Source organism: Paramisgurnus dabryanus, chromosome 23 (genome assembly GCF_030506205.2).
Source record: "Paramisgurnus dabryanus chromosome 23, PD_genome_1.1, whole genome shotgun sequence".
Classification (NCBI taxonomy): domain Eukaryota; kingdom Metazoa; phylum Chordata; class Actinopteri; order Cypriniformes; family Cobitidae; genus Paramisgurnus; species Paramisgurnus dabryanus.
The window spans coordinates 600,068-627,770 of record NC_133359.1 but is presented as its reverse complement, the minus strand read 5'-3'; the positions used below and the strand labels follow the sequence as shown (position 1 = coordinate 627,770).

The 27,703-nt window shown below is 38.4% G+C and overlaps 3 protein-coding genes across 4 annotated transcripts; 1 reads left to right on the top strand and 2 right to left on the bottom strand.

Moving 5' to 3' along the window:
* The first annotated feature begins 1,232 nt into the window (after positions 1 to 1,232).
* On the top strand, positions 1,233 to 13,593 carry LOC135768147 (disintegrin and metalloproteinase domain-containing protein 10-like). 2 transcript variants are annotated; one of them, XM_065277299.1, is made up of 16 exons: positions 1,233 to 1,378; positions 4,625 to 4,775; positions 5,630 to 5,748; positions 6,004 to 6,162; positions 6,406 to 6,506; positions 6,870 to 7,022; positions 7,104 to 7,196; positions 7,382 to 7,565; positions 7,690 to 7,853; positions 8,067 to 8,250; positions 8,975 to 9,125; positions 9,198 to 9,381; positions 9,475 to 9,583; positions 10,135 to 10,355; positions 10,445 to 10,571; positions 10,832 to 13,593. In XM_065277299.1, the coding sequence occupies exons 1-16, from the start codon at positions 1,309 to 1,311 to the stop codon at positions 11,017 to 11,019; spliced, it is 2,358 nt and encodes a 785-aa protein (XP_065133371.1). In that variant the 5' UTR covers positions 1,233 to 1,308; the 3' UTR covers positions 11,020 to 13,593. The 2 variants fall into 2 exon arrangements, with proteins under 2 accessions (XP_065133371.1, XP_073669339.1); XM_073813238.1 differs by having other exon boundaries at positions 6,870 to 7,196.
* A 2-nt stretch (positions 13,594 to 13,595) lies between these two features.
* lipcb (lipase, hepatic b) lies at positions 13,596 to 20,773 on the bottom strand. The gene is made up of 9 exons (XM_065277302.1): positions 20,579 to 20,773; positions 20,144 to 20,340; positions 17,027 to 17,206; positions 16,806 to 16,920; positions 16,345 to 16,578; positions 15,326 to 15,571; positions 14,788 to 14,902; positions 14,234 to 14,452; positions 13,596 to 13,801 (listed from the first exon to the last, which is right to left on the bottom strand). Exons 1-9 carry the CDS (start codon positions 20,733 to 20,735, stop codon positions 13,657 to 13,659), a joined length of 1,608 nt encoding a protein of 535 aa, XP_065133374.1. The 5' UTR covers positions 20,736 to 20,773; the 3' UTR covers positions 13,596 to 13,656.
* Positions 20,774 to 22,929: 2,156 nt separating this feature from the next.
* aqp9a (aquaporin 9a) lies at positions 22,930 to 27,636 on the bottom strand. Its single transcript, XM_065277303.2, has 6 exons — positions 27,375 to 27,636; positions 27,150 to 27,276; positions 26,035 to 26,172; positions 25,796 to 25,914; positions 25,106 to 25,323; positions 22,930 to 23,432 (listed from the first exon to the last, which is right to left on the bottom strand). Exons 1-6 carry the CDS (start codon positions 27,453 to 27,455, stop codon positions 23,243 to 23,245), a joined length of 873 nt encoding a protein of 290 aa, XP_065133375.1. The 5' UTR covers positions 27,456 to 27,636; the 3' UTR covers positions 22,930 to 23,242.
* Positions 27,637 to 27,703: the final 67 nt, after the last annotated feature.

Sequence of the window (27,703 nt, the reverse complement as noted above, 5' to 3'; positions counted from 1 at the left end):
ATTTTTGGCCAAAGACATTTATTTTTGGCCGTATGGGGGCCTTAACTTTAAAACACTTTGTACTGATGTATCGTATATCTATTGTTTTGTCTGAAGTTTCACACTAATATATTTTTTGTAAGGTTTGTTTGTAAAAACTACTTCAATATTCTAATATAACTAAAGCCTATTCCTGCATTAATCTAAACCCTGTCTGAGAAACTAGCCCATAGCCATAGTGAATGACAGATGAGAGGCTATAGAGTCACACAAGAGCTTTAATGTCATGTCTGTTTAATCAAACTCTTGCCTGTTACAGTTTACACATGCGGCTGACATCAGCAGTCAGTTCTCTGAACAATGCAACCCCAACCCGTCACTACTGTATCTCAGTATCTTACGGTTATACTCAACTCTTCTCTTTATCTCCCTCCAACAGACTGAGGTCTCCAAAACTCATCTTTCTACTACGTGACCTACCAACGGTCCGCTTGACCCTATGAGCTCTCATCTCTTACAGTCTATCACTCCAACATTATAAACATATCCACCATTACTACAGGAACCGTTCCCATCTCATTTGATCAGATTCTGCTTAAAACAATTCTAGTACTGACTGGACTACAACTACAGTATAGTCAGTGATCTGGTTTCAGTAAAGGACATAGAGTCTTCAGAGACTGCCCTTCGGTCTGATGTGGAAAACATATGCAGGAATGACAGGAAAGAGCCAAAACTCCATGTCATTTATCCTCATTCTTCTCAACCTCTATGATGTATTAAACACAATAGCCATCAGATCTCCACTGTTCATCCTCTTCAGCCTGGGGTCTAGACTGGATCTAGACTCAGCTGGTTTAACCCTTAGGAAAATTAAACAAACATTTTAAGGAAAAGCAGAAATGTTTAAAGAGGTCATGTCATGAAATGAGCAAGTACATTTTCTTTAATATTTTAGTAACTGTCAGAACTTAAAATTTCAATGCCAAATTTCAACAGATAGATCAAAATAGTTATTAACATTGGAATTTAGGTTTAGGTTCATAATTCAGTGCTTAGATTGATGTAAGAGATAAGGTTTAATCCTAATCATGTTTCTCTTATATTATTTGTTTATAAATGTGCAGAAGCTTGACACATCTATTAATAATGCTTTATTAAAATGTCATCACTTTTTATTTTATAAACTCATTTTTGTGATTGTGGCTTTGCAGTATCAGTGGGGGAGGGGTCTGAGATGTGCGTCTGACGTCAGCACGCAAAGACCCTAACCCGAGACTGAAGCTGTAAACAATAAAACCCAGCCCGTCCGTCATCCATGCACTAAACATGCATCTGTCCGCGGTGTCGGTGCTGTTATCGGTGCTGTTGTGCCTCCTATGTGGCGGATTCGCGCGAGGTGAGTGCGTCTTTAATCCCGCGTCGCGTTTTATGCGCTGACGCTGAGATAAGGCTCGCGCGAGCAGCTCTGCTAACGCTAAAACCGCTACCTTCACGCGTCTGTTATTGTGACAAAACGCGTCGATCGGCCGGTGTACCGTTAATATTCACGACGGCTTCGATCACAGATGAATTTTAAGAGATGAAATTCGTTAAATGCAAGCGAGGATGCGCGCGTCCGGTGCTCGGCTCCGATATTTAAAAGATTCAAGGATAACTGGCTAACACATCCAGCTTAAAATGGATGAATGAGACACCATGATTTACAATCATCACACGACATTATTTATCCTTATATACAACATCACAGACCATCATTACACAACATCATGACCACACAACATCATGATCACACAGAACCATCAAAGGCACACATCATCACATAGCATCACATACCCTCATTACACAACATCATTTACCATCATCACAATTAACACAACATCATAATTTACCATCATTACACAACATTATGAGCACACAGCATCATATACCATCATCACACAACATCATAATTACACAGCATCACATACAATCATTACACAAAATCATCATCACACAACATCATTTACCATCTCGTGTTCATTTGAAAACAACACATCTCCTGTATTATACAGTCCAGCTTTTCATCATATGAAGACTTATAAACAGCAGAAAAGATGATTTGAAGTGTGTGCTCATCATCTCTGACTCTGTTTGTGTAATCCAGGTTAAAGTCTCATAATCTGAGATATCAGGAACATCAAAGTTTGATTTTACTCATTGATTTCAAAAACTTGGTCACAATCTTACTCAGTCAATATTAAAGATATCAAGATGATATTTTCACAAGATATTCTTTATTGATGTAGGATGAGTTTATGTAGAAATCGTTCATCACACATTTATACAGAACTGGGTGCTTTTATTTTTTTTTTTATAGAAGATGATGATGATATTAAATGTCATGGGTGAATATTTACTGACTGATTTCTCAAACTTTTTCATGACATTTCAATTTAAAACTTGAATTAAATAAAAGTTAGTGCTGTTGGGTAGTAGGGTTATTTCCTGAGGTTTAATTACACTAACTTTATGATCAATTAAAGTATTTTATAAAATTGAACCAATTCATTATTTTGCAGATAAGGTCAAAATAACAAATATGACATAATATTTTGAGCCAAATTACAGAGGGGCATTAAAAATATGACTGCATCATTAGTTTATTTTTACACAGAGATAACTAGGTGTGTTAACCAAATTAAGCCGGATGTGTTGTCATTGACCCAAACACTTTTCATTTTACTTTAACTCTTCAAACATTTGTACTATCAAAACACTTGAATGGCTCCTGAAGGTTGACAATCTGAGCCTTTTGATCATTTATGGTTTATTAAATTCATTTCTTGCTTTCCATCTGCCAATCGCTGGTGTTTTGTTGAAGAGCAGATGTGATGGATTTGAACAGTGAGTTTTGAAGCGTGTTAGATTAGACGGCACCAGATTTGAGTGAATTGAGTACAAAAAGCCTCTTAAATGAAAACCGTGTACATCAGTAACACTAAAATAACTTGTATGTATGGACTACAGTATATATTTTAAGGCTAAAATGTTAGATTTTTTTATCACTAGTTTTGAATATTTCTAAATAATAACAGTAACATTTATTTCTGCTTTTTCTTGTTGTTGTCCATATAAAGTCTATTTAATAACTCACAACACACAGTGATGATCAATAATGTAATTTATTAAAAGCCATTAGTTTTTTTTTAAAGCCAATTTGAACTTGATGCTAGCACATTGTGTTAGAATTTGACAGAATGTGTAAAAACAATCTTCTTTTAAATTACAACCATTAATAAATGCTACAATAATACAATTTTATTTAGATTAAAATAGACTGTGAGATTCACCTTCTTTTCATTTTTAAATAGTTAGTGTTTGCTATAATGTACAAGGATTCTAGTAATAGATTAACTAATCTCTGTGTAAAAGTAAAACAATAATGCTGTCATCCCATCTTTATAAAGTCATTTATCACCCTCCAAACTTTAAATGAACATTCTTATTTTCACCTCCGTTAACAAAATATTGGATTACTCAGTAAATATTTGGCAAATAAATAATGATTAAAGCGTCATGAAACGCTAACCAACACTATTTTTAGATGTTAACAAAGTAAGATGTGTTACACATTATAAAAGACAATGTTAGTATCTGTTAATTTTAACATTAGGAGAAAACGCCCATTTAAATAGCATTTTTCAAAATGATAGTGATGTAGACTGGAGCTGAAACAGCGGAGTTTCATGACGCTTTAAAGGTTGTGTAGAACATAAAACTGTATTTATGTAGTCATAGATGAATAATAAGAGTTGTGAACATGGTATAATAACATATTGTGAGCCTCAAACACAATTGTTTCCTTCTGATGTTACAGTCATGATGTAAGACTCCTAACAGTAAATTAAGTACAATGTTGTTACAATGATAACAACTAAGTTGTGACTGCTGAGTTAGGGTTATATGCTAGTTAATGCTATATGCTAACATTTAGGCTGAATTTCTACTATTGACAGTTACGTTTTGTAGGTCCATACTGAAAAAAAAACACAAACTTACCACTCAGAAACGTCAATTAACAATCTCCAAACAATTGATTATTCCTTAAAATCTGATAGAGACTCAAACATAAGATCTGTTTACACACACACAGAGCTACTGAAGGAGAAACAGCCAATCAGAGCAGAGCTCAACATTATTATTCATGACCCTTTCAAATAAGGGAATAATAGACCATTTCATTCTAAAGGCAAATCCCAAAGTTTAGTTATGACTTTGGTAAGATGAGCAGATCAGTTTCATCCCTGATATTCACACATCATTTTTTTTGTTGTCAGCCCTTAGGTTTTTTAAACCACAGAAGAATATAAGACGATGAAGTATATTTAATTGTGTGTTCATACATCAGTTAGTTATGTCGTGTTAATCTGATTGGATAGCTATGTTAATATTTTGTATAACAGCACTGTTTAATTTTTCTTTGTAACGCTGTTTTAATGATGGAGCAAAAAATCCACCAACCATTATCTGTGTGAAATTTCTAAGATCTTGATATTACTTCTGTTATATAACAGTTTTTGTTCATATAAGCAGTGAATAAAGTAATATTTCTGATATTTCCATAAGTGTTTGTCAAACGCAGTGATGTTTGTGTCATAAACAGGTTATTACAGCAACCCCTTAAACAAGTATATTCGGCACTATGAGGGTCTATCGTACGACACTGATGAAGTTCATGAAGCTCACCAGAGAGCCAAACGAGCTCTGACCCATCACGAGAGCTTCTTACATCTGCAGTTTCACTCTCACGGCAGGTAAATAAACATCTCTACTACTCCAGATCTGTGTTTTCATCATCATCTTCAGTATCTGACTGTAGACATGTCTTGATCAAGGTTTACATTTATGAATGACTTTGGCTGTAGGGTTAGATGAAAGGCAATGCAATGAGGAAACATTTTGTGCTCTCACAACAGACTATAACTTTAGACTAATGGCCAGTGTGCGGTTAAGTGAGGGTTTCCCAGAGGAAGAGATTTCTTTAAAAGCATTGTAACAAACATCTTTACTGTCACCATTACCCTTAAAAGTGTTTTACAATAATCTCTGTCAAAACACGCCAATGGAGAAGCCATTTCTTAAACAATCATAAAATCACCCACCGTGTTTGGTGTTATGATCCCTTCATTTTTTTAAGGAATAAGGGGTACTAAGGTAGCAACGCATAGCAGAACTTGAGGGAATACTTTAGCATATAAGGGTCTTTTTTTTGGTTCCTTAAGTGAACCCTTATGTTTTTTTCTTGCAGCCCATGTTTCATTACCTTAACTTCATATCTGTGGGATTTCTTAGCTTAAGAGCTTTCATGCAACCTGGCACAGATTTACTAACAGCTCTTGCCAGTGCAAATGCATCTTTTGCCATTAAAAATCTACTATTAGGATCTAAAGTAAACGTGATGACATTGATCCGATGTAAAATAATGTTTCTGATCTTTTTTTATTTAGATTTCATTAGATATTTCTATGTCACTGTCATAAGTTTGTGCTTTGCAGAGGTTAAGTTCAGGGTCAAGTTCTTGTTCAGTATTGTATCTGTATGTTTTTTGATGTTAATATAATTGGAGTGTATGTAAGTTTTATGTCTTGCCTGACCTTCCCCCTCACAGACATTTTAACCTGCGGATGAAAAGAGACACCAGGATGTTTTCTGAGGACTTTAAGTTGGAGATGTCTGGACAGGAGGTGGATTATGACACCTCTCATATCTACACCGGTGAAATCTATGGTGAGAGTCCATTCAGAGCAAATTAACACAACTGATAATGTTTGATCTTCTGACAGGATTTCATTCAGCAGATTTCATCCAGAAATAATAATATCTGTCATTATTAAACAATTTTATATTTCAGATAAGATTACAAAAACAAACAGCCTGTTTCATGTCATTTGCTGTGCTCTTTCTGTCAAGATTTTCCTTCTTCTCGTGTGATAATATAGAGGCACTGATCTGAGATCAGGTTCTGATTCTGTTGTTTTGTAGGAGAACAGGGCACTCTGAGCCACGGCTCTGTCGTAGATGGGAGGTTCGATGGATTCGTTCAGACCCATCGAGGGACGTATTACATTGAACCAGCTGAACGATACCTGGAGGACAAAAACGTTCCCTTTCATTCGGTCATCTACCACGAGGACGACATTCGTGAGTGGATTTAAGTCATAGAAACTCAATCTGGTTTATTATCACATAATAAAAAAACATGTCCTGCAGTTAGGATTAGGTTTGCTTGTTTCAGTCAGGTCTTTTTTATCTCAGTCATTTCCACCGCTAGTTCAACCAGACGGTTTCTTTTAACTCAGTAACTATTTAATATTCAGACAGAGAGATGAAACCTTAGCCTTATTTTAACCTCAAGATCTCATTTTTTCTCTCGTTTTGATTAAGATTATCCTCATAAATACGGTCCAGAAGGCGGCTGTGCGGATTCATCCGTGTTTGATCGAATGAAGAAATATCAGACGTCTGCCGTGGATGAACCAGCGAAGGTCAGACATTCAACAGATTCTGCTGCGTGTGTCAACATCCATTCAGACGATTTGAAAGGAAAAAATCTCTGTTTCTACATCTAAAAGACTCAATAAATGAAGTGTTTATTTTTTATGAGGATCAACATAAGAATCTGTTTTACTCTTTATTCACTGTGTGTTTACTGCTGATCTTCACCGGCCTGAACGTTACTACTATGATGGCATTTGTCTTAAAATCAGGTCGTATATCCACTTCTACACTGTTGGCGTTTCATGTAAACTCAGCAGAACCGTGGAGACGGACCGTGAGCGGGTGGTGTTGGGCATGTGGCCGCTCTGTCTCACACCAGTTTGTGTCTAAATGCTTTTGTTCTGTTGTAGGAGGTGAACGTGAAGAAAACATCAGTAAATGATCCTGTTGTGCTGAGGAGGAAGAGGATGACTCAGGTGGAGAAGAACACATGTCAGCTCTTCATCCAGACAGATCATCTGTTCTTTAAATACTATAAGACCCGAGAGGCCGTCATTGCTCAGGTATGTACGCTCGTGTCAGCTGGTGAAATAAGAGTCATTGTTTGTTTTGTGTCATATTTATCATCTTCTGCATCTGCTCAGATCTCCAGTCATGTGAAGGCCATCGATGCCATTTATCAGGGCACAGATTTCATGGGCATCCGCAACATCAGCTTCATGGTCAAGAGAATACGGGTAATCTCACTCCTTATACACATGTATGTCTATAAACATGATATAAAATAGATGAAACAATATATTGTATAACAAACAAGTCAAGCAGATGGTGCTGCTCCTAACATCTCTCAACTGAGAAATCAGTTTCACTGTTATTGTAGTTTTGGTTTCATTACAACTAAAAGTGTTATGGGTCGTCTTAGATCAACACCACCAATGACGAGCGAGATCGTTCAAACCCGTTCCGCTTCGCCAATATCGGTGTGGAGAAGTTTTTGGAGCTAAACTCAGAACAGAATCACGATGATTACTGCCTAGCCTACGTCTTCACGGACAGAGACTTTGATGATGGCGTGTTGGGTCTGGCCTGGGTCGGGGCACCAGCGGGTACGCCAGCCATTTCATATTTCTGCATGATAAAGATTTTAATTTAAGATGATTTATGTCTATGATTTATGTGTTTAATAAATGAGAGGTTCTGATTGGTTACTGATTGGCCTGTGTGTTTTAGGCAGTTCTGGTGGAATCTGTGAGAAGAGTAAATTATATTCTGATGGTAAGAAGAAGTCTTTAAATACTGGAATCATCACGGTACAGAACTACGCCTCTCACGTGCCTCCTAAAGTCTCTCACATAACATTCGCTCATGAGGTCGGACACAACTTTGGGTCGCCGGTAAGTTTGAGTGCTTCTGTACTGCCAGTCCGACATATTTGACCCATTTTATCTTTCTTACGTTTGATCTAAAAGTTTAAAATGGAACCGTGTCCAAATTTCTTCCCATAACTAATATGCTTTGAGTAAAGACATTTAACTGGTAGTGTGTTTGTGTGTGTGCAGTTTAAATTTTGTAATGTGTGAGAGATTCTTTTTGTTTTGGCCCGTTAGCATGACTCCGGGTCAGAGTGCACTCCAGGGGAGTCAAAAAGCCAGGACAAGAAAGAAAGAGGAAATTACATCATGTATGCCAGAGCAACGTCAGGAGACAAGCTGAATAACAACAAGTTCTCGGTGTGCAGCATCAAAAACATCAGCCAGGTGCTTGAGAAGAAGCGGGGAACCTGTTTCGTGGGTGAGTAATAGAAAGATCTCGCTCATGCACAGACTTTCATTCTGTTGTTCTGGTGAATACAGTCACACTTTACTTCCTCAAAACAACTTTAGATGTCTAACAGAGCCAATTTAAGGCTGCGTCCAAATACCCACACTTGCGGTCTTTGCACTTGAATACTTACATGACGTATATCCTGTATTTAGCCTAAGTGTTCTAGTGGGTGTGAAGATTTTAAATAAAATAACACATAAACACATTCACTTTTTCACCAAATTATTTTTTTTGTAGATTATTTTTTATTTTTCTATTTTCTGAAATTTTTATAAGCAGCATTCTTTGTGTCTGTAAACTCTTTTAAATTTGTGCATGCATCTTTATTAAGGTTTATTGTTTATTCAGTAGTCCCTGAATTAATTTTGTTTCTAATTATGTGATGAAAGCTTAGGGGCTAGGGCAAAAGTCTCATGATTTACATCCTGAACATGATGCACGATGTGATACTCTTAGCCTTGTATCCGCTCAGAAGCAGTATTTGAGATAGTGTAATGTGAGAAATATAAAGTTCAGAAGTGATATTTGAGATTGTGTGGGTTAAGGGCACTGCACTTTGCCAATTTTAAGATGTGACATTACTGTCACGTGCACGCGCTCTCGAGTGGCTAAGACGGCACGCAAGCGTGGGTATTTGGAGGCAGCCTAACTTGTTAACTTACACGATGTGTGCTTGTGTGTGATTGGACAGAATCTGGGCAGCCAATCTGTGGAAACGGTCTGGTCGAGCCCGGTGAGGAATGCGACTGTGGCTACAGCGACCAATGCAAAGAGGATTGCTGCTATGATGCCAATCAGCCAGACAACAAGAAATGCAAACTCAAACCCCACAAAGTGTGCAGGTAAGATTCGGCTTCGCTCACATCTGTAGAAACACAGGAGCCAGAGATTAACAGACATCTCAATGTGTCCAGCCCCAGTCAGGGTCCCTGCTGCACACCCATATGTTCCTACAAGAGCCGCAATGAGAAGTGTCGAGAGGAATCCGAGTGCGCTCATCAGGGAATGTGTAACGGAGCGTCGGCCCAATGTCCCACCTCAGAGCCCAAAGCCAACTTCACCGCCTGCCACGGAGACACACAAGTCTGTCTGAACGGGGTGAGTGAACGAGCGAGGGATCACATCGCCCCGAGAATCAAACGGATGACCTCATGTGCTTTATGAATGTGTGTGTGTGTGTGTGTGTTTCAGGGCTGTTCAGGCTCAATCTGTGAGAAGTACGGTCTGGAGGTCTGCACCTGCGCCAGTGTGGACGGCAAAGATGAGACCGAACTCTGTCACGTTTGCTGCATGGAGAAAAGTAGGAACACAATAACAACTCTGCGTTATGTTTCTAATATTCATATTTGTTCTCATGAAACTGCATTTATAACCCATCAACCCCATCATGTTAATGTGAAACTAGATGTTCAGTGAGAGAAGAGAAGCATTCTGGAATGATTTCCTTACAGGGTTCCCACTGGTCATGTAATTTCTGGAATATCGTGTGATTTTTAAAAGGTCTTTCCCAGAAATTGAAAGTCAGGGAATTTTTTGTACAAGTCATGACGTATCAGGGATTTTTGTTGTTGCTTTAAATTTTTGTTTCCATTTATCAAAATGTAATCCGCTTGTTTACTTTCATAAGGAATGCCATTTCCGGGTCCAAGCCTCCACTGACTGCGATTTAAACAGCTGTTTATAGGCACTGTTTATTCATTTCACACACATAAGCTACTTTTTTATGTACACAACATTATCAGGCTCACTGCATCCCTGCATATAGATCCACCTGTTTTATTATAGCGTCTGAAATAAACTCTTAAAATGACTATCAACAAAATCATGACCTGAAATGATTTGTGTCCGCAGTGAGCCCGAGCACATGCAGCAGTACCGGCTCCGAGCGTCTGGCCCGTTTCTTTAATAAGAAAGTGACGACCCTGCAGGCTGGTTCGCCCTGCAACGACTTCAAAGGTTACTGCGACGTGTTTATGAAGTGTCGTCTGGTGGACGCCGACGGTCCTCTGGCACGACTCAAGAAAGCCATCTTTAACCCGGAGCTCTACGAGAACATCGCCGAGTGGATAGTGGTGAGTGTCTTTGTCTGTGTTTTTTTTACATGTTTGTGCTGCTCAGATTGCTTGTGTTTATTCAGCGTGTGGTGTTTATTTCTGCACAGGCTCATTGGTGGGCAGTCTTACTCATGGGCATCGCACTCATCATGCTTATGGCGGGATTCATCAAAATCTGCAGCGTTCACACACCGAGCAGCAACCCTAAACTCCCACCTCCAAAACCACTGCCAGGTAAATTACCTCAGGTCTAAAGCCCCTTCAGATACGCTCAATGATACACCATTTAATCATTCAGATTTAAAAGCAAAATATATAACATCATCAGTGTAGGGGAGCAGAAGGATGAACATGTGATATAGGAATTAGTCACAGCGTAATGATGATGATGATGATGATGATGATGATGATGTAACTGTGGTGTTTACAGTATTACTGTTGATTCTGAAAGTCTTTTAAGTGTAATGCAATTTCTCTCATCTTTTCTCACCAAGGTACCCTGAAGAGACGACGAGCTCAACACGCCAACCAACAGCAGCAACTTCATCAACACCAGAACCAACATCCTCACGCTCACCAGAACCAGAGGCAGGCTCCACGTCAAGCCCAGCGCCAACCCCAGCCGCAACGTCACCACCGCCAGCCCCGTGAGAACTACCAGATGGGTCAGATGAGACGCTGAGACCCACGAGCGCCCCCACAGTGCCTGACATCAGTGGTACTGCAGTCGCCTGAAGCCTCTGGTCCACAGTCACACTGGAGAAACACATCTGACCTTCTGCAGGGCCAGGACTTTATCTCAACTTTTAGAGAAGAGCGTTCATTTGTTCGTTCCTAATCCTAGACTATAAGGAGGAGGAGATTGTTTTGATTGACAGACACACACACACACACACAGATCTCTGATAGTTTTAGATGTAGATTCTCTCAGACTGACAGTGGAGCAGCGGGCTTTACTCCAAAGAATCAAAACCGGCTCAGCAAACCCGTCCACCCCTTCTGATCTTCACAATAAACACACAAATAATCTTTCTTTTAAAGTCATGCACTAAACTGGAGCGGTTTACATCCATAATGCTTCCACCCTTCAGAGCCCGATCCAGCCGTCTGGAGTTTTCTCTTTGGAGTGAAAAGAAATGAACTTCATCGTTCGTGCACACTTCCCAGCTCGCTGTGGGAAACACCGAACAAGCTCCGTTACGTTTTTATTTGGTCTTTTTTCTTTTGTTTTCTCTGCCCTCCTTGTCGTCGGAGTACTCGAGTGGGGTTATTTGTAGATAGAGTCACTTCTGTAGTTTTTCTTCGGTTCTATTTTCTGTTTCAGACACTTGCTTTGATACAGAAATATGTTTTTAGCAGCGTCCATCCTCAGAGGGAATGTCAGACTTCGTCAGAAAAGGACTTTTATTTTGTATGACCGGAAACGTCAAGCCTTCCCTTTTCCAGCGCGCAGAAGCCGACGGATCGGTACGGATTTCGCAGCTGTACAGAGAAACGATACGAGTTGTATTATATGTGAGAACAAATTATTTCTTCTACTGTCGATAAAGAGATTTTACCGTTAAAGTTTTGTTGAAAACACTCAGGACGATCGAGGAGAAACGGATCATTCGGAGCTCTCTTTCATCATTCCACGCGATCGATTTTAGCGTTTACATTTTTCATCTCATGTTTTTGTTTGTTGACATGTTTACAATGTTTTGTTGCTGTTCTCGTTGTGTATAGGTACACTGCACCTCCAGATGACTTCATAAAACAAATGTACTGTTTACTGCCTACCTGAATGAGGAATGTGCACGGCACAAACACACACGACACTAATAAATGTATTGGTTTATGAAGGGTACATGTATATAGAGCAGAAGATCTCAACTGAAGTTTTCATATCAGTACTGATGATGATTTACCTGAAGGTTTACTGCTCCAACATCTCCTCATCAGTTTAAATCTGAAGGACACACAGACAGAAGGATTCAAAGCTGTTTTATATTTGCGAGGAGCTGATCTCTGTATTTATTTGAAATGAAAGCATTATTGAAGTGATGAAGCGGTCACCATCAGAGCGTTTAGCATGACAATTTACTTTCCAGTCTCTGCTAGTGTCTTTGAAGGCCCATTTAAAGCATTATGTCACTGACGTGTCCCCGTAGTAATGATTCAGTGTAGTTTCATCATAAGATCCATGAGAGGAACTCATCCAGAGCAATCAGACCTCAGGGTCGGCCAGGGGTTTATCAGCTCTGCTCCTGGACCTCCACAGTCCTGCCACTCTCCAACCTTCAGCAGTCGCCGGTGAATCCAGATCGTCTGTGTTTGGAGATAAACTCAGGATGGTGGCCCTCCAGGAGAAGGATTGAAAGCTTCAGGGTCAGACAACACATTAGACTTTGACCTCAGTGAGTCATAGCATCAATGTTCTCCAGCTTCTGAAACGTTTGAAAAGATTCCTCTCAGTCAGCTGATCGCATTAAACCGTCTGTCTGTCCAGTCATCACAGCCTGCTAAAATCTGCCTGTTTGAGGTGAATTACACAGGGTTTGTGATGTTTTCAAACATTTCTCACACCATCAGACGGAGAACTTTTAGAAAAGTCATCACAGCTCCGACAGACGTTAGTTTTCTGCTCGTCCATCTTCATCTCAAACAGACTGTCCTCTTCTCTTGTAAACTATGTACAGTAACTGGAGATTATCTGTTATATTTGAAGATAAATTTTGATACTTTTTGTTTGCCTCTTAAAAAAAACAAGTGTGTGAAATCCAGACCGACCACACAGAGAGACGTTCCCTCGGAGACCTAGAAGTGTGCGTCAGGATGAACTTTTGTGCACATGAAGGTTTTTATTTTCTATACTGCCATTGAAGATGAGAAACATCAGGAGAAATGTGAAGTGGTGGTGGTCTGGACTGAATAGAGGAGATTGAATATTTGCCTGTATTTGACTTTTATCTTTTTTTTTTCATAGTCTTGGTGAAACATTATAGAGGAACGTGCACTGAAAACGTCTTAATTGAGTCAAAATGTTGTAGGTGAAAATAGGCTGATCACTAAAGTTTAAAATGAATGAAAAACATAAACCGATGATTAATTAATTCTGCTGTCTGTAAATGTTCACTGTGTTTTATACAGTAACTTCAGTTTCGTTCACTTTGAACATTTCTACGTAACATTTTTTCGGAACGTATTGTGCGAAGAGATGTCATTTTTTTTGGAGTACTTGAAATGCATTAATAAAAAGACCCGGTTGATTGGCTGGCGTTTGTGTCTGAGGTCATTATTCTCATTTCATCTGATTTATGAAATCTCTACATTTATCACATTATCCAAAGTGACTTAAAATTGAGGAAGTGTTTAACATGTTGTCCGAGTCCCGTTTTCTCTTTAAGACATCACAGCGAATGAAGTGGTGCTCCTGCGAGGCCTTCAAGTGGCTCAATTCACCCGACGGGGCACAAAACCAAATCCTGTGGAGAAATGAATGTTTATGATGAAAACATTGCTGAATGTTTTGTGCTGGGCTGTAATTATTTAAGTCGATCACATGGGGCAGCATTGTTGAGTTTGTCATCTATTTATCTCACTGAGCAGAAATAAAGAAACTTCAGCATATTTGCCTTTTACATTCATTTTAAGACATTAGGTCTCATTCACTAAGCATGCAAATGTGCAATTTATTTTAAGTGTATGCAAAAACTAAAGATCAACTACATATAACACAGATATATATTATAGGGTTCTGTTTCCTTGTTCATGATTATTGCGTACGTGATTCATGATTTGTTAGTTAAAATGTCCGTAAACTTTGTGAATGAGACCCAATGTTATCAAACATCAAGATCACACAGTTTCAGTCAAAGTGTGGTGGTGGTGTTGTTATAGATTTGATGAATGCTCACTTTTCTTGTTTCTCTCCTGATTTGACAGAAATCCTCCAAACACTGAGTTCATCACGCTGATCGGATTCGCTCCAGCTCATGATGTTTCTGACCCGTCTTAACCAACTGGACCAGACCAGCTCGCCCTGCCAAACCAGCCTGACGGACATCAGCTGACCCAGATCGGTGCCTACTGTGGCCAATGATGTGTAGATCTTCTTACCTGAGCTTTCCTGGTACCTGCACACATTTAATTCAATTCAATTTTATTTATATAGCGCTTTTCACAATTGTTAATTGTTGCAGAGCAGCTTAACATGAGTAGATGTAGGGGAGAACACAGAAAATCATGAAGATGTTAAAGGTGAAACCTGGTTAAATGGCACAGACATCTTGAGTTTTTTAACACTACATTAATTAACACAACATGGACATCATCATTTGTATTAACACAATACATATATAAGACATGTTTTAATGAATCATTCATTTGACCTGTTAGGTTAAGAGTGTGAGTATTTATAACTAAAAACAATCCCCATATAGATAGATAGATGAGTATAAATGTGACTCACAGGATTATGGGTAATTCTCCGCTCTCTCCTCTGGTTCCATTGATTGAAACGGACACAGACACCTTGTCGGGGTCGATGAGATTCCTGAGCACAACTCTGATCTGATAGTGAAGCACTGCATGAGGGTAGAAAGAGGGCGATGGTGCTGGTTTAGGGTGTGGGACTCCAGTCCAGCAGTATAATATAAACACACACATGAAACTCTTTCAGTCTATATTTAGAGCACCAGCAGTCTCTAGATCAGTGGTCTTCAACATCTGGTTGCCTGCATAGAGTCTGTGAGCTGTCCATGAAAGCACATTTTATTAATAATCTCAATTTAAATATTGCATATTTTTATAATAGCTTGGCTTCTTTTATGTATGGATACACTTTACACAATGATAAATCATATCAACAAATAAAAGAAAAAGTTTTGAGTAAAAAAGTGTCCCTCCAGATGTGAAAGCCCTTGCTCACAGACAGGTAACGGTTGGAGACCCCTGATCTAGAGATGACATGTGATGATGATGATGATGATCGATGAAGTTCACTCAACCTTTATACGGTGCCTCTGGGCCGGTTTTGAAGAACAGGCCTTTAGCGCTCTTGCCCGCCCGTACGCGTCTGACGTCGTAGCCCAGCGTGTTACAGCGTTTATGTTTGCAGTCCAGACACAGACCTTTGTAGAAAGTGCTGTCGTCACGGCAACGGTAGCCTATTATGGGCTGACTGGCGTTAAGCAGAGAGTCAGTATAGAGTTTGACTGCACGTTCATGGGCACATTTAATGGTCTTGGGTACGCCTGTTTTAAAAACAGAAGAGGATGAGGAGGATGGTTTGAATCAACAAGCCATTCATGATAAGTTGGTTGGGTTAGGGTTAGGGTTAACTTATGCTGGGTTGTTTTAACCCATCTTTGGGTTAATTATAAACATGTATAACGGCTGGGCTCATCCCTTTGTGACCCTATACTAATCCAGCATTTTTTAGTATAGTAGGACTGCACAATTATGACAAAAATCATGATATTGTAGTTGTGATTGTTATTGTCATTTTCAAATGTTTTATAGCTTTCTGTGAAGTGACTGAATGTTATATTTTATATTACATCCGAAACTAAATAATATCATGTAAATCACAAATAATTATGGGAGTTATGTTGTTAGTAAACAATCCAAAATGTCAACTTATCAATTTAAAAATCTCTGATTCACCACTGAACTTGGTGCCCAAAACGAAACGCACAGAAATGAGCACAAATGGAGAGCTGTGATTGAGGCTTTTGGTGATTATGTAATTGTTTCGCCTGTAATTGTAATCCCGGTTAGTTTTTGGATTAATTGTGCAGCCCTTGTTTAGATTAACATATTTGTAATGCATTCAAAATAGTGCCATAAAAAAGCCAAAAATAAAAACTTTTAATGTATTACTTTCTGACAATATTTGAAATATCTAAGAGAATATACATACAATTTTAAGAGACATACAATTTAAACTATTTCAATAATAATTGTTTTCTTTTTGCTTTAAAAATAATCCCATCCAGCGATTCGGATATAAAAATATAAGCCTCACCTTGCAATCCATACTGATAAACGTTACTGTAGATGTCGAGCATCTTGCAGCCTGGCTGAAATGAGCCTCCGTTGGGGTAGAAATCCACGTGACCGATGATCTGTTTTATACCGACTCCAGGCATGATGTTACTTTTGGCAAAAGTGTGAATGACATCAACAAACTGAGCATCATCTACTGAGAGTCGGTCGAACGCAGGGACCCCTTCAAAGTGCGGCCCCGCGGGGTCCAGACCTGCCTTACACAAACACACAGACATCACTCTTTTATACTTGCTTGCTTTTATTGATGTTTAAGCTGCTTTGAAACAATTAAACAATCCTGAAAAGCTCTATATAAATAAAATTGAATTAAATTAACTGTGTAGTTGGGCTTGTAACCTTAACCTGTGTGTGTGTGTGTGTTTGTGTGCATTAAGTTTGATTGTGTTTGAAATGCTAAGTGTTAAGATTTAAACCCACCAGTGATGCGGCCAAGTTTTCTTCTTCTGAAATGACTCCCTGCGAATCCAGCTACATGCGCTCCCAGACTGTAGCCAATCAGATGGACTTTATCCACGGTGAGTTGTGTGGATTCCTGTCGGGAGATGAAACGACATCAGCACTCGGCCCAAAGCATTTCCCAATGGTTTGAACCATCGGGACAGCAGCATGTGTATTTTCTGTTTGGGGATTTGATTCACCTCCAGCCACCTGAGGAGCGCGGCCACGTCCTGCCCCACCTGTAGGCTGTTCTTAGCTGCGATTGGATAAGGCTGCAGAGCCAAATTTCTCCAGTCGCTTATAATCACATTCAGGTAACCAATCCTGATCTTCAAAGCAGAAGCCAAGCTGAAGATCCACTGCTCCATGATCCCATTCATCTACAGAGAAACACACAGAGTTTGATTTATGCAAGGAAGCATTAAGTGTGAGTAAAACTAAATATTTGGGTCATATCATAAATAATGAATTAATGATGATGATGATGATATTTCTAGGCAGTGATGTATGTTATATGCTCAAGCAAATATGCTGGTGAGAAAATGTTATGTGTGTTTGGTGAAGATAATCATTTTCAGTGCATACTGTAGCTACTTTTTAATATACCCCACCCTTGTGAGTTAAGTTAAAAAATGAGACCCTCTGTTTGTTTGTTTGTTGTTTTTTCTCTCAACAGGTTCAGAATAGAAAAAACACGGTCTTGGTATAAGCACTTCTTTACTACTGCTAAAAGCGTCTGCTTAATGTAATGTAATGTTTATTTGACAAAATGTTAAAATATAATATAAACAAGCCCAGAAAGATTCATACACATTTTAAAACCGTTGAGGATGATATACACAAATGAGCCATTGACTTGTTTTCATTGTGGTCCATATTTAACTTCCCTTGTGAAAATGCTCCTTCTTGTATAGTATATGAAAACTAGTATATGAAAATGAAATTTTTTACCCATTACCAGGGGCGTCATTAGGGCATTTAAAGTGCATATTTCTGGTAAAAAATTTGTGAGATAAATATATAACCTTGTATGAAAATACCATACGAAATTAAATGTGAAAGTAAAAAACATTTACAAGACTCTAAGCGCATAAATTTAGTAAAAAAGGTGACAGTTTCTAAGACCGTTTTTAAAATCCCTGTTTTTTTTTTCAACAATGCGTCATATTTGACAGAACTTGCTGAAGGACGTCTTCTGGTGTGTTTGAAATGGTTGAGTTACTGAGGATCACATTGTGTGTTTATGTAGGTGTGGTCTGCCAGAAGACGTCAATCTGCCCCCTTACCAGAGGCCTCCAGAAGGATGTCAATCGTCATTGAAATTTATCACCTTCACCCTGTAAGTGTAAACCCAGCGTTTTCATTTCATCATTGTTGGAGATCTTCCCAAGCCTCATGAATTTGTGGATTGCAGTGAATTTATAACTGCTAAGAGGTGTTGGCATGGAGTATAAATTCATTACCCACAGCTTCTTGGGTCTTACTGTTGTTCTTATGTTGCTGTGTGAAATCTGTGACGCTTCTCGCTCGGTATGTGAAAGACCTCAGATGCTGTGATTACCAAATCTCATCCTGTGTTTGGTTTGTCTGCTGCTTCATGTTGTTTAAGGATCCTAACATTAATTTAAGGTTTTTTAATTTCTCTCAGGGTTCTGTAGGCCATGCGGCACTGAGTAACTCATACACTGAGGCCATTCAAAGTGCTTTAATAAAACAAATATGTAAAAATGAATAGGCCCACAATAAAATCACAAAACAAAGATACATGAGAATTTAAAATAACAATAAGAGCCAGATGAGGAAACTTCTTCACCAGAGGCAAACCAAAACCCATTAAAGAGCCCATGTTTTGGCTGTTTACTTTACTTTTATAGATTAAACAACCAGTGTTTTCCTTTTGCATACATTATATTCTCACCACAACCTGTTTCAGTTTGGCTGGCTTTTTTTACAAAATGTAAACCTTTTTAAACTTGAATAATTTTTACACTTTAATACTTTTTAAATGTATTGCTTTTATCTTTTAAAGCACCTTTTGGTTTTAATTTTGCTGGATTGTGTATATATACCCACCGCTGGACACTTTCACATTGGGACTTTACAACGTTTGTGGTTTCTTGTGGATGTTTTTTTTTAGGGTGTGGTGAAAATGGACTCATTTGCTTTTAACTTCCCAAGTTATTTTAGTTTTATTGTGCAGTTTTGAAGTCTTGTAAATGCACTATTTTAATTTTGTAAATCAGTCTTATAAGGCTGACGTACAAACTACAGCGTGACGTCATCCTTAGCAATGACCAGCAGGCTCTTAAACTGAAATAATGAAAACTTTACTTCTAATCTAGACTTCCGTCGAAAGAGGGTTCATGATGTTTAGAGCCAAAAGAGGTCTGACTTTTGCCTAAAGATGCAATTTTGTTTCAAGAAATGTTACTTGTGTACATTGTCATTTTTTTGTGTATCTTAAAGACACCAAAAAATGTTCAATAAAATTTTGTTAAAACAGATAAGGCTGCGTTGTTAAATTAAGGTGGTTATTATCTATCCAGAGCCCAAAACTGTCAATGTTGTACACTTTATGTATCTTGTGTTTGTTTGACACACAGTAATTTTCATTTTTACTTATTGAAGCTGTGGCCAAGGTTAAATCACAATAATCTTGTACTTAAGAAAATCAAGTTTCTATAAAGGAGTAGTCCTGAGGTTTGACTGTTTGCTATTAGCTATGACGAGATTCCTTCAGGAGATGCCAGAGACCACAGTTCACTACCATGAGTTAAGTAAGCACGTAAAGACGGCTCCTCAAAGAGCTTCCTGTCTCTTTCATGTGTTTGTTGATGTAATAATTCTCTACAATATCTTCGACCCAAACATCCTGGCCGTGACCCAAACCTGGCTGGGAAACACCCTTAACCTCCTGTCCTGTGTGCTGATAAATTTCAGCTGGCTGTTTTCTAAGATAACATGTAGATAAATCTTTTTAATGATATAACCCACATACACACGTTTGGCAAACGGCACAGAGCAGTTGTAGAAATTAATTTGTAAAACTCAGATCACTTACTCATGTTAGACCAGGGGTGGGCATTCCTGTGTTAGACATTAATCATTGCTTGCTAGAAATGAAAAGAAATGAGTACAATAACCATCAAATATTTGACTAGTTGTGTTAAAATGTTGTATTAGAAGTCAGGAATTTGTTTCCTTTAGTGCACCTGAGACACACAACGCTATCATGCAAAACTCTGGCCTGATGTTATTGTGTGTTTCTCTTTGTATGGATGTCATATAAACCAGCGGTCTTCTCAGTTTGATCTTACCGTCCATCCGTGGATGATGATCACCAGGTCATTGGTTCTGTTGTAACCACATCTGTCCAGGGTTTCAGACCTGAACGGTACGACAGCGCAGGTTTCTTCAAACACGTTTCCTTCGTGGTAGATATGAAAACTGGATTTGATCACCAGCGGTGTCTTGACGGCGTCTGGACTGTCTGGTGTTTCTGTAGCAGCAGTGTCTATAAATACACACAGATGTGTAATTTTCTGAACATGAAACGTTGTTTCCTGTGCCGTGAGCTCGACTCTTAACTCTTTTCATGGCAAATGTTTAAAGAGCTTCAATACGAGAACATGCATTAAAGTCAAGTGAAATAAGAGCTCATATGCTCTTGTAGTAGATGAAATCAAGTCCCGTAATACTTTGAATCATTATATTTATAGCCAAGAACGGCATCTGGTGAAGATTTCTCTTACCTGTTAAGTTTGTCTTCACAGTTGCAGTTAAAGTGTAAATAAGAAAGCAGGCGACTCGAGCAGCTGTCTGGATCCTCATCATGGTCTGAGCTTTAGTTGATCTTTCATCCGTCTGCTCAGTTCTCTTCTGTGAGTTAAACTCTACACCACCACACATAAAGGGAGGAGTCGTCTCTGTGTAATTCTCCTGAGATATTATAGTCTGTAGCCCTTGGCACAGTTTCTACTTGAACACACATGTTTGAATGACCTGTTCCTAAAAAAATTATCATAGAGACAATCTCAGTCCAATCAATACACAGATATAAGTGAGATCTGTCTGAACATTATATTACAACTACCATTTGGTTTTAGTCACAACAACAGCACACATGGGAAGTGGTCACTTACATTGAGGTATCTCTTTAAATCTAAATTAAATATCTCATTTACATAAGAGATGAAAACTGCATGTTTTGAAGGAACTGGATAAATTGTTATTGCTGTTCTGCTGAACCCAAAGACCAAAGTACTTCATGTGCTGTCCCTGCTGTCTGCCACAATAAACTTCATCATAAAGATTTTCTACGTACATTTTTCTTACATTCTCTTCTCTTCTCTGGCTACAGGCATTTTGGCACAGTTTGGATGGGGACATTTTTGTGGGTAATTCAAAAATGAAAGAAACCAGACACTTCACTTATGTTAGTTTCTCTTTCTCCCTCCCACAATGATAAAACTTCATCATCTGTTACATGACAGAACTTGAAAGATAACTGAGTAATCCACATTCAGTTAATGCCTCTATATTTTTACCTCTAGTCAATAATACAACAGTTGTGTCCAAAGTGCTTCCCATTAATTCAAACAATTACATAGGGATACATAGAAAACCAGGACAGACAGAAATACTGAAATTAAAAACAACAATAATCTGATCATGTGATGCAGTGTCCCAGCTGGACTTTGGTAAGTTAAGGTTTTAAAGACGGGCAAAGTCTTAACCAAGGGAGTTTGGTTTCAGACTCGTGAGATATAGGAAACTGTCATCCTTTATTATCTTCTCTCAGAATAAAGAAGATATCGATGTTCACATCTAGATGAAGTCTACACTGACAACATATAAGAAACATAGATTAGATGACATAAAGCCTTGTAAACAATACTGGACAATACTGCTTGTGCATTTAAAAAAGCTCCTTCCTCAAACGACGGTCTTGTCTACATCACAAATCCCAGGAAGTAAACTGCTGCCTACAATTCATGTGTTCAAGAACAGAAAAGAGATTTAAGTTGGAGATGATATCTCGCGTCATTGTTTACCTTGGTGTTTGTACCTTTCAGATATCATTAACATGAACTAATATACACTTACACACCAAAGGAAATGGAAAAATGTGAATTGTACCATAGGTTCTTCTTAAAGGGGACATATGATGAAAATCTGACTTCAAGTTTAAGTGCTATAATTGGGTCCCCAGTGCTTCTATCAACCGAGAAAATGTGAAAAGATCAACCCGGTAATTTAGTTTTGGTAAACCATTCTCTGCAAGCATGTGAAAAAATAGATCATGGAAAGTTGGCTCCCCTTGTGATGTCAGAATGGGATCTTATAATAATAATACCACCCCTTAATCTGCACTATCCAACTACGGCACCGTCATTTAGTGCAGAGATCCGCTCATTTGCATTTTAAAGGACACACTCAAAAAAGACAAATTTTTGCTCACACCTACAAAGTGTTAATTTAAACATGCTATAATAAATTATCTGTGGGGTATTTTCAGCTAAAACTTCACATATGTACTCTGAGGACACCAACGATTTATTTTACATCTTTAAAAAGTCTTGTAAACAGTTCATTTAAATGAATGGATTGAATAATAACTAAACGTTACTCTATTAAGAGCTATGATTCAGACAGTGATTTAGCGCCACCTACAGGTGATTTCAGTTTCATAATTAAAAGTATCACTTTATTTTTTATATAATCTCATGTCTTTATATTTAAAATTAACCTGATCATCTCCATGCAGCTTCTTAATTCAACAAAACAGCTTGGTGTCATGCTGTCTATATTGTACATTTAAAAGTTTAATTTTTTATGACTTTGATTAATTGTATTGAGTCGAGTGAGTTGTGATATGTCCTCGTGTGCCTCATGCTGATGTAGAGCCCTCATCACACTTTTACTCCAGCAATATTGCTTTAATCGAAACAAAACCCAGTTTACCTGCTGTTAGGGTTAGGATAAAACTGCTTTGGATAAAAGTGTCTGCCAAATGCATGAATGTCACTCATGTCATGTAAATGAAGTGATTATTAGTAGGATTATTTGCTGAATAATGCAGCAGCAGGTTCACAATAAAACAGACAAATAAAGGAAGAATAATAAAGTATAATTGATTGTTATTATGAACATTTGCGGTTTGGTCATTTTTGCTGAATTTCTCTTCTATACAGATTTATCTCTTTGTCAGTAATAAATCACATGCACTTCTCCATTATTTCCCTCAGAATGAGTTCAGTACAATAATATCAGTCGGCAGAGAAAAGATGCAAATATCAGCGTGTATTTTCTAACTTCTACAGACTTTTACTGTAAACATGAGAGTTAAGTTAAACTGTACTGAACCCATAACATTCAATCTGTTCCTTTATCTTCTGTAAGTTTTTATCAAAGGTTTAACACATGTTGATCATCTCATATTTGTCCTTTAGGCTGCTGTCTTCTTCGTCCTCTTCTTCCTCTTCATCTGGTTCTTCTTGGGGTTTGGTGTGATGCAGCTCGACCAACAGGAAGTAGATTGCGGCTCCGGCCACCCCCCCGACCAGCGGTCCGGCAACTGGAATCCACCACCAGTAATCTGCAGTGCTGTGGTTTATAAAATGGTTAGTTAATCCAGTCCTTGATTCTGATTGGTCAATAGCTTTGTTTTATTTAGGATAATTATTCTGTTTATTGCTGAATTGAAACGTGCAGCATCTGTTGCTGTTCAAAGTCGCTCAGGGAGGCTTGTGTTGATATATATATATATATATATTTTTTTTTTTATTTCTATTGTGTGGTATAAAAGCTATAAGGTACACTTGATACACACAGCTTCTCATACCTTAGTTATAAGCAGTAAGGCCCTGTGCTGTGTCCACCAGACAGAGTTTATAAATGTGTGAGGAACAAACCCTTTTAATAATAACAATCATTTCCTCTTTGCATACAATGTAAATAAAAAAGGGTTCTGAAAGAGTGAAGAATAATATTAATTTAGTCAATAATATCACTGGAATAATACATCATTGCATTTCTTAACTGGTACTTGATGTCAGAATAATATTTTGTTGATATAGTTTAAGAAACGGCTGTTGACAAAGCGTTGTTTATCTGTGCTTGTACTCATGCAGTAACTTTCTCAAATTGTGATAGCTCGTGGAGATAATAAATAATTTATTAATATCCACAGACATTAATTTAGATGTTTTAGTGAAATAATTTTTATCTGGCAAATGTTAATATAATTAGGGTACATCTTGTTAAAATGTAGCTACATGTGGTGGCCGTTCTTCAGCCTTCAACCCAGTGAGTGAACATGAACATGATTTTACAATAAACAATAACAGAAAAACAAATTTAACTCAGTATTTTTTTTTCCACAAGTAAGTATACTCAAAGTCCTTTCGCGTCACTCTGCCTAATGTAGTCTTATGCTGTGTTCACACCAAATGTGAACTTTGGTGGAAAATCGTGCCGTATTAACCAATCAGGAGCTTGATCTAGTAGTGACATGATTACAGTCGCAGAAGCCCCTCCAATGACGCAAATTTCCGCGTGATTGTCTTGAATGCCTAGAATTTCACGTGTGGCTTTCACACGCAAATGAAGCGAGTAAACTCAAAATGTTCAAGCGTCCAACTATGCACGAATCATGCGTTTTTGCCGCCTCAATCCGATATTACAAAACCAATAGCTGATAATGGGAAAATACAAAAATTTCGGGAAACAGATATATCTGTTGATCTCAAGATTTAATGTTTTTGTAGTTGGCGTTTGGAGGTCTGACTGGTTAGCATTCACAGCACTAGTGGTTTATAGGAAAGACCTGAGGTGTGTGCTCGACTTCATGCTGCTCTGTGAAGACCGATCATCATACTGTACAACATCACAGTACTGCCAGAGCCCTGATGCCAACACAGCAATTTTGTTGCTAAATTTAGCAACTTTTCAGACTACCCTAGCAACTTTGTTTTTCAAGAAGATACTAGCCTACCATTATTTCTTTGGCAACTTTTTAAAAAAGATTTACATCATAAAACAGAAGAGGTGAAAGGACGACACCACACAGCTTTGACCAAAATGATAACAAAAGACTTAAAGCAGCTTATTAATGTTATTAATTCTTTGACTGGCCGTGTTTTAAAGCATGCTGTTATGATTATAGTGCTCATCCACAACGGGAGTTAAACTTTCTGTCCAGTATAGCTTAATGTAATTATAACATTATATATGTGTGCATAAATACAAAGTCCCAAATCAACTCTTGGTCGCCTTACCTGAAAACCTCCGTCCCCCAACCCGCCAAAGCGGTGAAGAGTCGTGGGCCCAGATCTCGTGCGGGGTTCAGCGGGTAACCGCAGTTCAGACCCATAGAGACACTGATGCCCAGAATAATCAGACCAACAGCCAGAGGCTCCACCCCTTTAGGGGCTCCAATATTTCCCCCATCAGTGATCGCCAGAATACAGAGAACCAGCGTTCCCGTGCCAAACACCTGAGACACAATCACAAGCAATGTAAGTCTTTGCAAGAACTGAAAGATGTCTTTAGAAAACATGACTGGGAATTTTAGGATTGCAGACTAATTTGTGATCCAGTGTGTGTCATATAAAATACAGTGACCTGTTTATGGGGGAAAACAAGTTAAAATAGGTCACTCAGTTCAGACTCTAATTGGTGGCTTTCTGGGTAGAAAAATCCAGCAAATCAATGTGCATTAATCCCTCACACAGAATGAAGCCAAACTCTAATCGGGGTTATTGACCAGGCAGCACTATGATGTTGTTTGAAGTCTCACAACACTGAAGAAATGAATCAGATTAGCGTTCAGTCTCTAGTTTGGAAGAGCTTTTACTTTTCTTTTTCAAATGAGTCTTTACTGATCCAGAGTCAGTTCTCTCGCAGGGTATGCTAATATGTTTTTAAAAACAGACTGATTCGGGTCCATGGACGGATAATCCACTGACCTGATCCACAAAACCTCCCAGTACCGTCAGGTGTCTTCCAGGATAAGATGCGAAAATGTGTCCTGTGGCATTAATTCCCGTCACTGACAGTATTCCATTTGTGAAATCCATAAAAGCGTCTAAAGGAAGGAGTATTAACCACGTGATTGATTGATAGACACTGGAACACAAGTCCGAAAAACTTAATTCTTTATTTGATTGATAGAAGCTGCAGGGCGATATGATTGGAGGAAACTCACCATAATAGAGTCCAAAGACTCCAGCAGCACCTACGAACGCTCCCAGCAACTGTGCCAAGACGTAGATGGGTAACTTCCAAATCTTCAGCTTTCCTAAGATCACCATGGCCAGAGACACAGCTGGATTCAGGTGGCCACCTGAGAAACAAACGACAACGTTCACCATCATCACATCTATTATTGTAACTTACAGAAGACAATCACGTCATCCAGTCCTACTGAAACATCTGTCATGTCTCATGCTGTTCTCAAGAACATTTCTTAAAATCTTAAAATATCACCAGAGCAATGTTTGTAGTAACTGTGGTATCAGAGGAATAATTTTTTTAATAATGCACTCGTGGTGTAACGGCATTACCACCTGTGGGTTTGCATTATTTTCTAATAACACAACAGCCCATCGTCAATTATTTCTTACTTAAAATATCCATTGTTTTAATTTTGAATATGATAATAAATGTGTTCATCCAAAAACACTGTGTTGTATTCATGTTTTCTGTACTGTTATAAATCTCATCAGCAGCTAGCAGGTCTGTAATGCTTTGCTATTGAAAGAAAATTTATTGCCAATGGTGCAAAAAAGCTGAGAAAATGAGATGATAACACCGTCAGACACACACACACACACACACACACACACACACACGCACACACACACACACACACGCACACACACACACACACACACACACAAATACATACACACACACACACACACACACACATACACACACACACACAAACACACATCAAATCTACATACAGATCAATGGATTTGTCCAAATGTCGATGGCCCTGGGCAACATATGACCTCAGTAAAGAGCTGAAAGAGAAAGTTTGTTCAGGCCTTACGAATCAAACTCAATCTCGTGTTCAGGAAGCCGCTGATGATTCAGTAAACATTACAGACATTCAAAAAGTAGTAAAGCTTTTCTTCTATGAAAACTAACATTGTGCTAAACTAGTGCAGACAGATTTATTGATCACTTCTGAGAAATCCAATATAAATCCTCCATTCTGGCTCACACAGCGACGACTGAGGTTTATAATCTACAGTTCTGTGTATTATTATCAATTCATGATTTATGGCTATAAATGCTAAAATTTGTGTTTACCTGACACACCACCAGACACATAAACTCCCATCATGAGTCCGATGCTGAAGCCAATGTGGATGGTCAGAGGCTCGCCGAGAGAGTTTCGGCTTAACACGGTCTGAGCGACGGAGCCACAGCCGAACAACTGACACACAAAAATATCATGACATTTTAGACTTTTTAAAAACCATTACAAAATGACTTGAATATATTGAAATAATAAATGAAGGATGAAATACTCACCACCAGTATGAAGGTCCCCAGAAACTCAGCCAGGAACTCTTTAATGATGTTGTGTTTAATGACACAATGCTGATGCTTCATCTTTCTTTGTGTCTCTGATGTTCACACGCTGTTGTGTTTGACTCTCAGCTACGTTCTGTCTCGACACACACCATCGATCCGTCAGGCCCATGTTACAACGTGTGATGTCAACTAAACTCGATTCGGCCTCCAGCTCGGTGAGCCATTCATGATCCAGATTTACTGATAAAGTCTCAAATTTCTACAATAGCTCTCGATTTTTGGGGTTTTCTAGTGTCAGCTGATATATATTTATAAAAAAATTATAG

Bases quoted from the DNA above. Each gene is read 5' to 3' on its own strand.
- lipcb (XM_065277302.1), bottom strand. From the start codon at position 20,735: ATGTGTGGTGGTGTAGAGTTTAACTCACAGAAGAGAACTGAGCAGACG. The intron at 17,207-20,143 runs GTAAGATCAAAC...GTTTCTCTGTAG, and splicing joins TCATCATCCACGGATGGACG to ATGAATGGGATCATGGAGCA. The intron at 16,579-16,805 runs GTGGGTTTAAAT...TGTGTAAGGCAG, and splicing joins AAAACTTGGCCGCATCACTG to GTCTGGACCCCGCGGGGCCG.
- LOC135768147 (XM_073813238.1), top strand. From the start codon at position 1,309: ATGCATCTGTCCGCGGTGTCGGTGCTGTTATCGGTGCTGTTGTGCCTC. The intron at 9,584-10,134 runs GTAGGAACACAA...TTGTGTCCGCAG, and splicing joins CGTTTGCTGCATGGAGAAAA to TGAGCCCGAGCACATGCAGC. The intron at 10,572-10,831 runs GTAAATTACCTC...TTTCTCACCAAG, and splicing joins ACCTCCAAAACCACTGCCAG to GTACCCTGAAGAGACGACGA.
- aqp9a (XM_065277303.2), bottom strand. From the start codon at position 27,455: ATGAAGCATCAGCATTGTGTCATTAAACACAACATCATTAAAGAGTTC. The intron at 27,277-27,374 runs GTGAGTATTTCA...TTTGTGTGTCAG, and splicing joins TGGGGACCTTCATACTGGTG to TTGTTCGGCTGTGGCTCCGT. The intron at 25,324-25,795 runs GTCAGTGGATTA...ATTGTGTCTCAG, and splicing joins TGGGAGGTTTTGTGGATCAG to GTGTTTGGCACGGGAACGCT.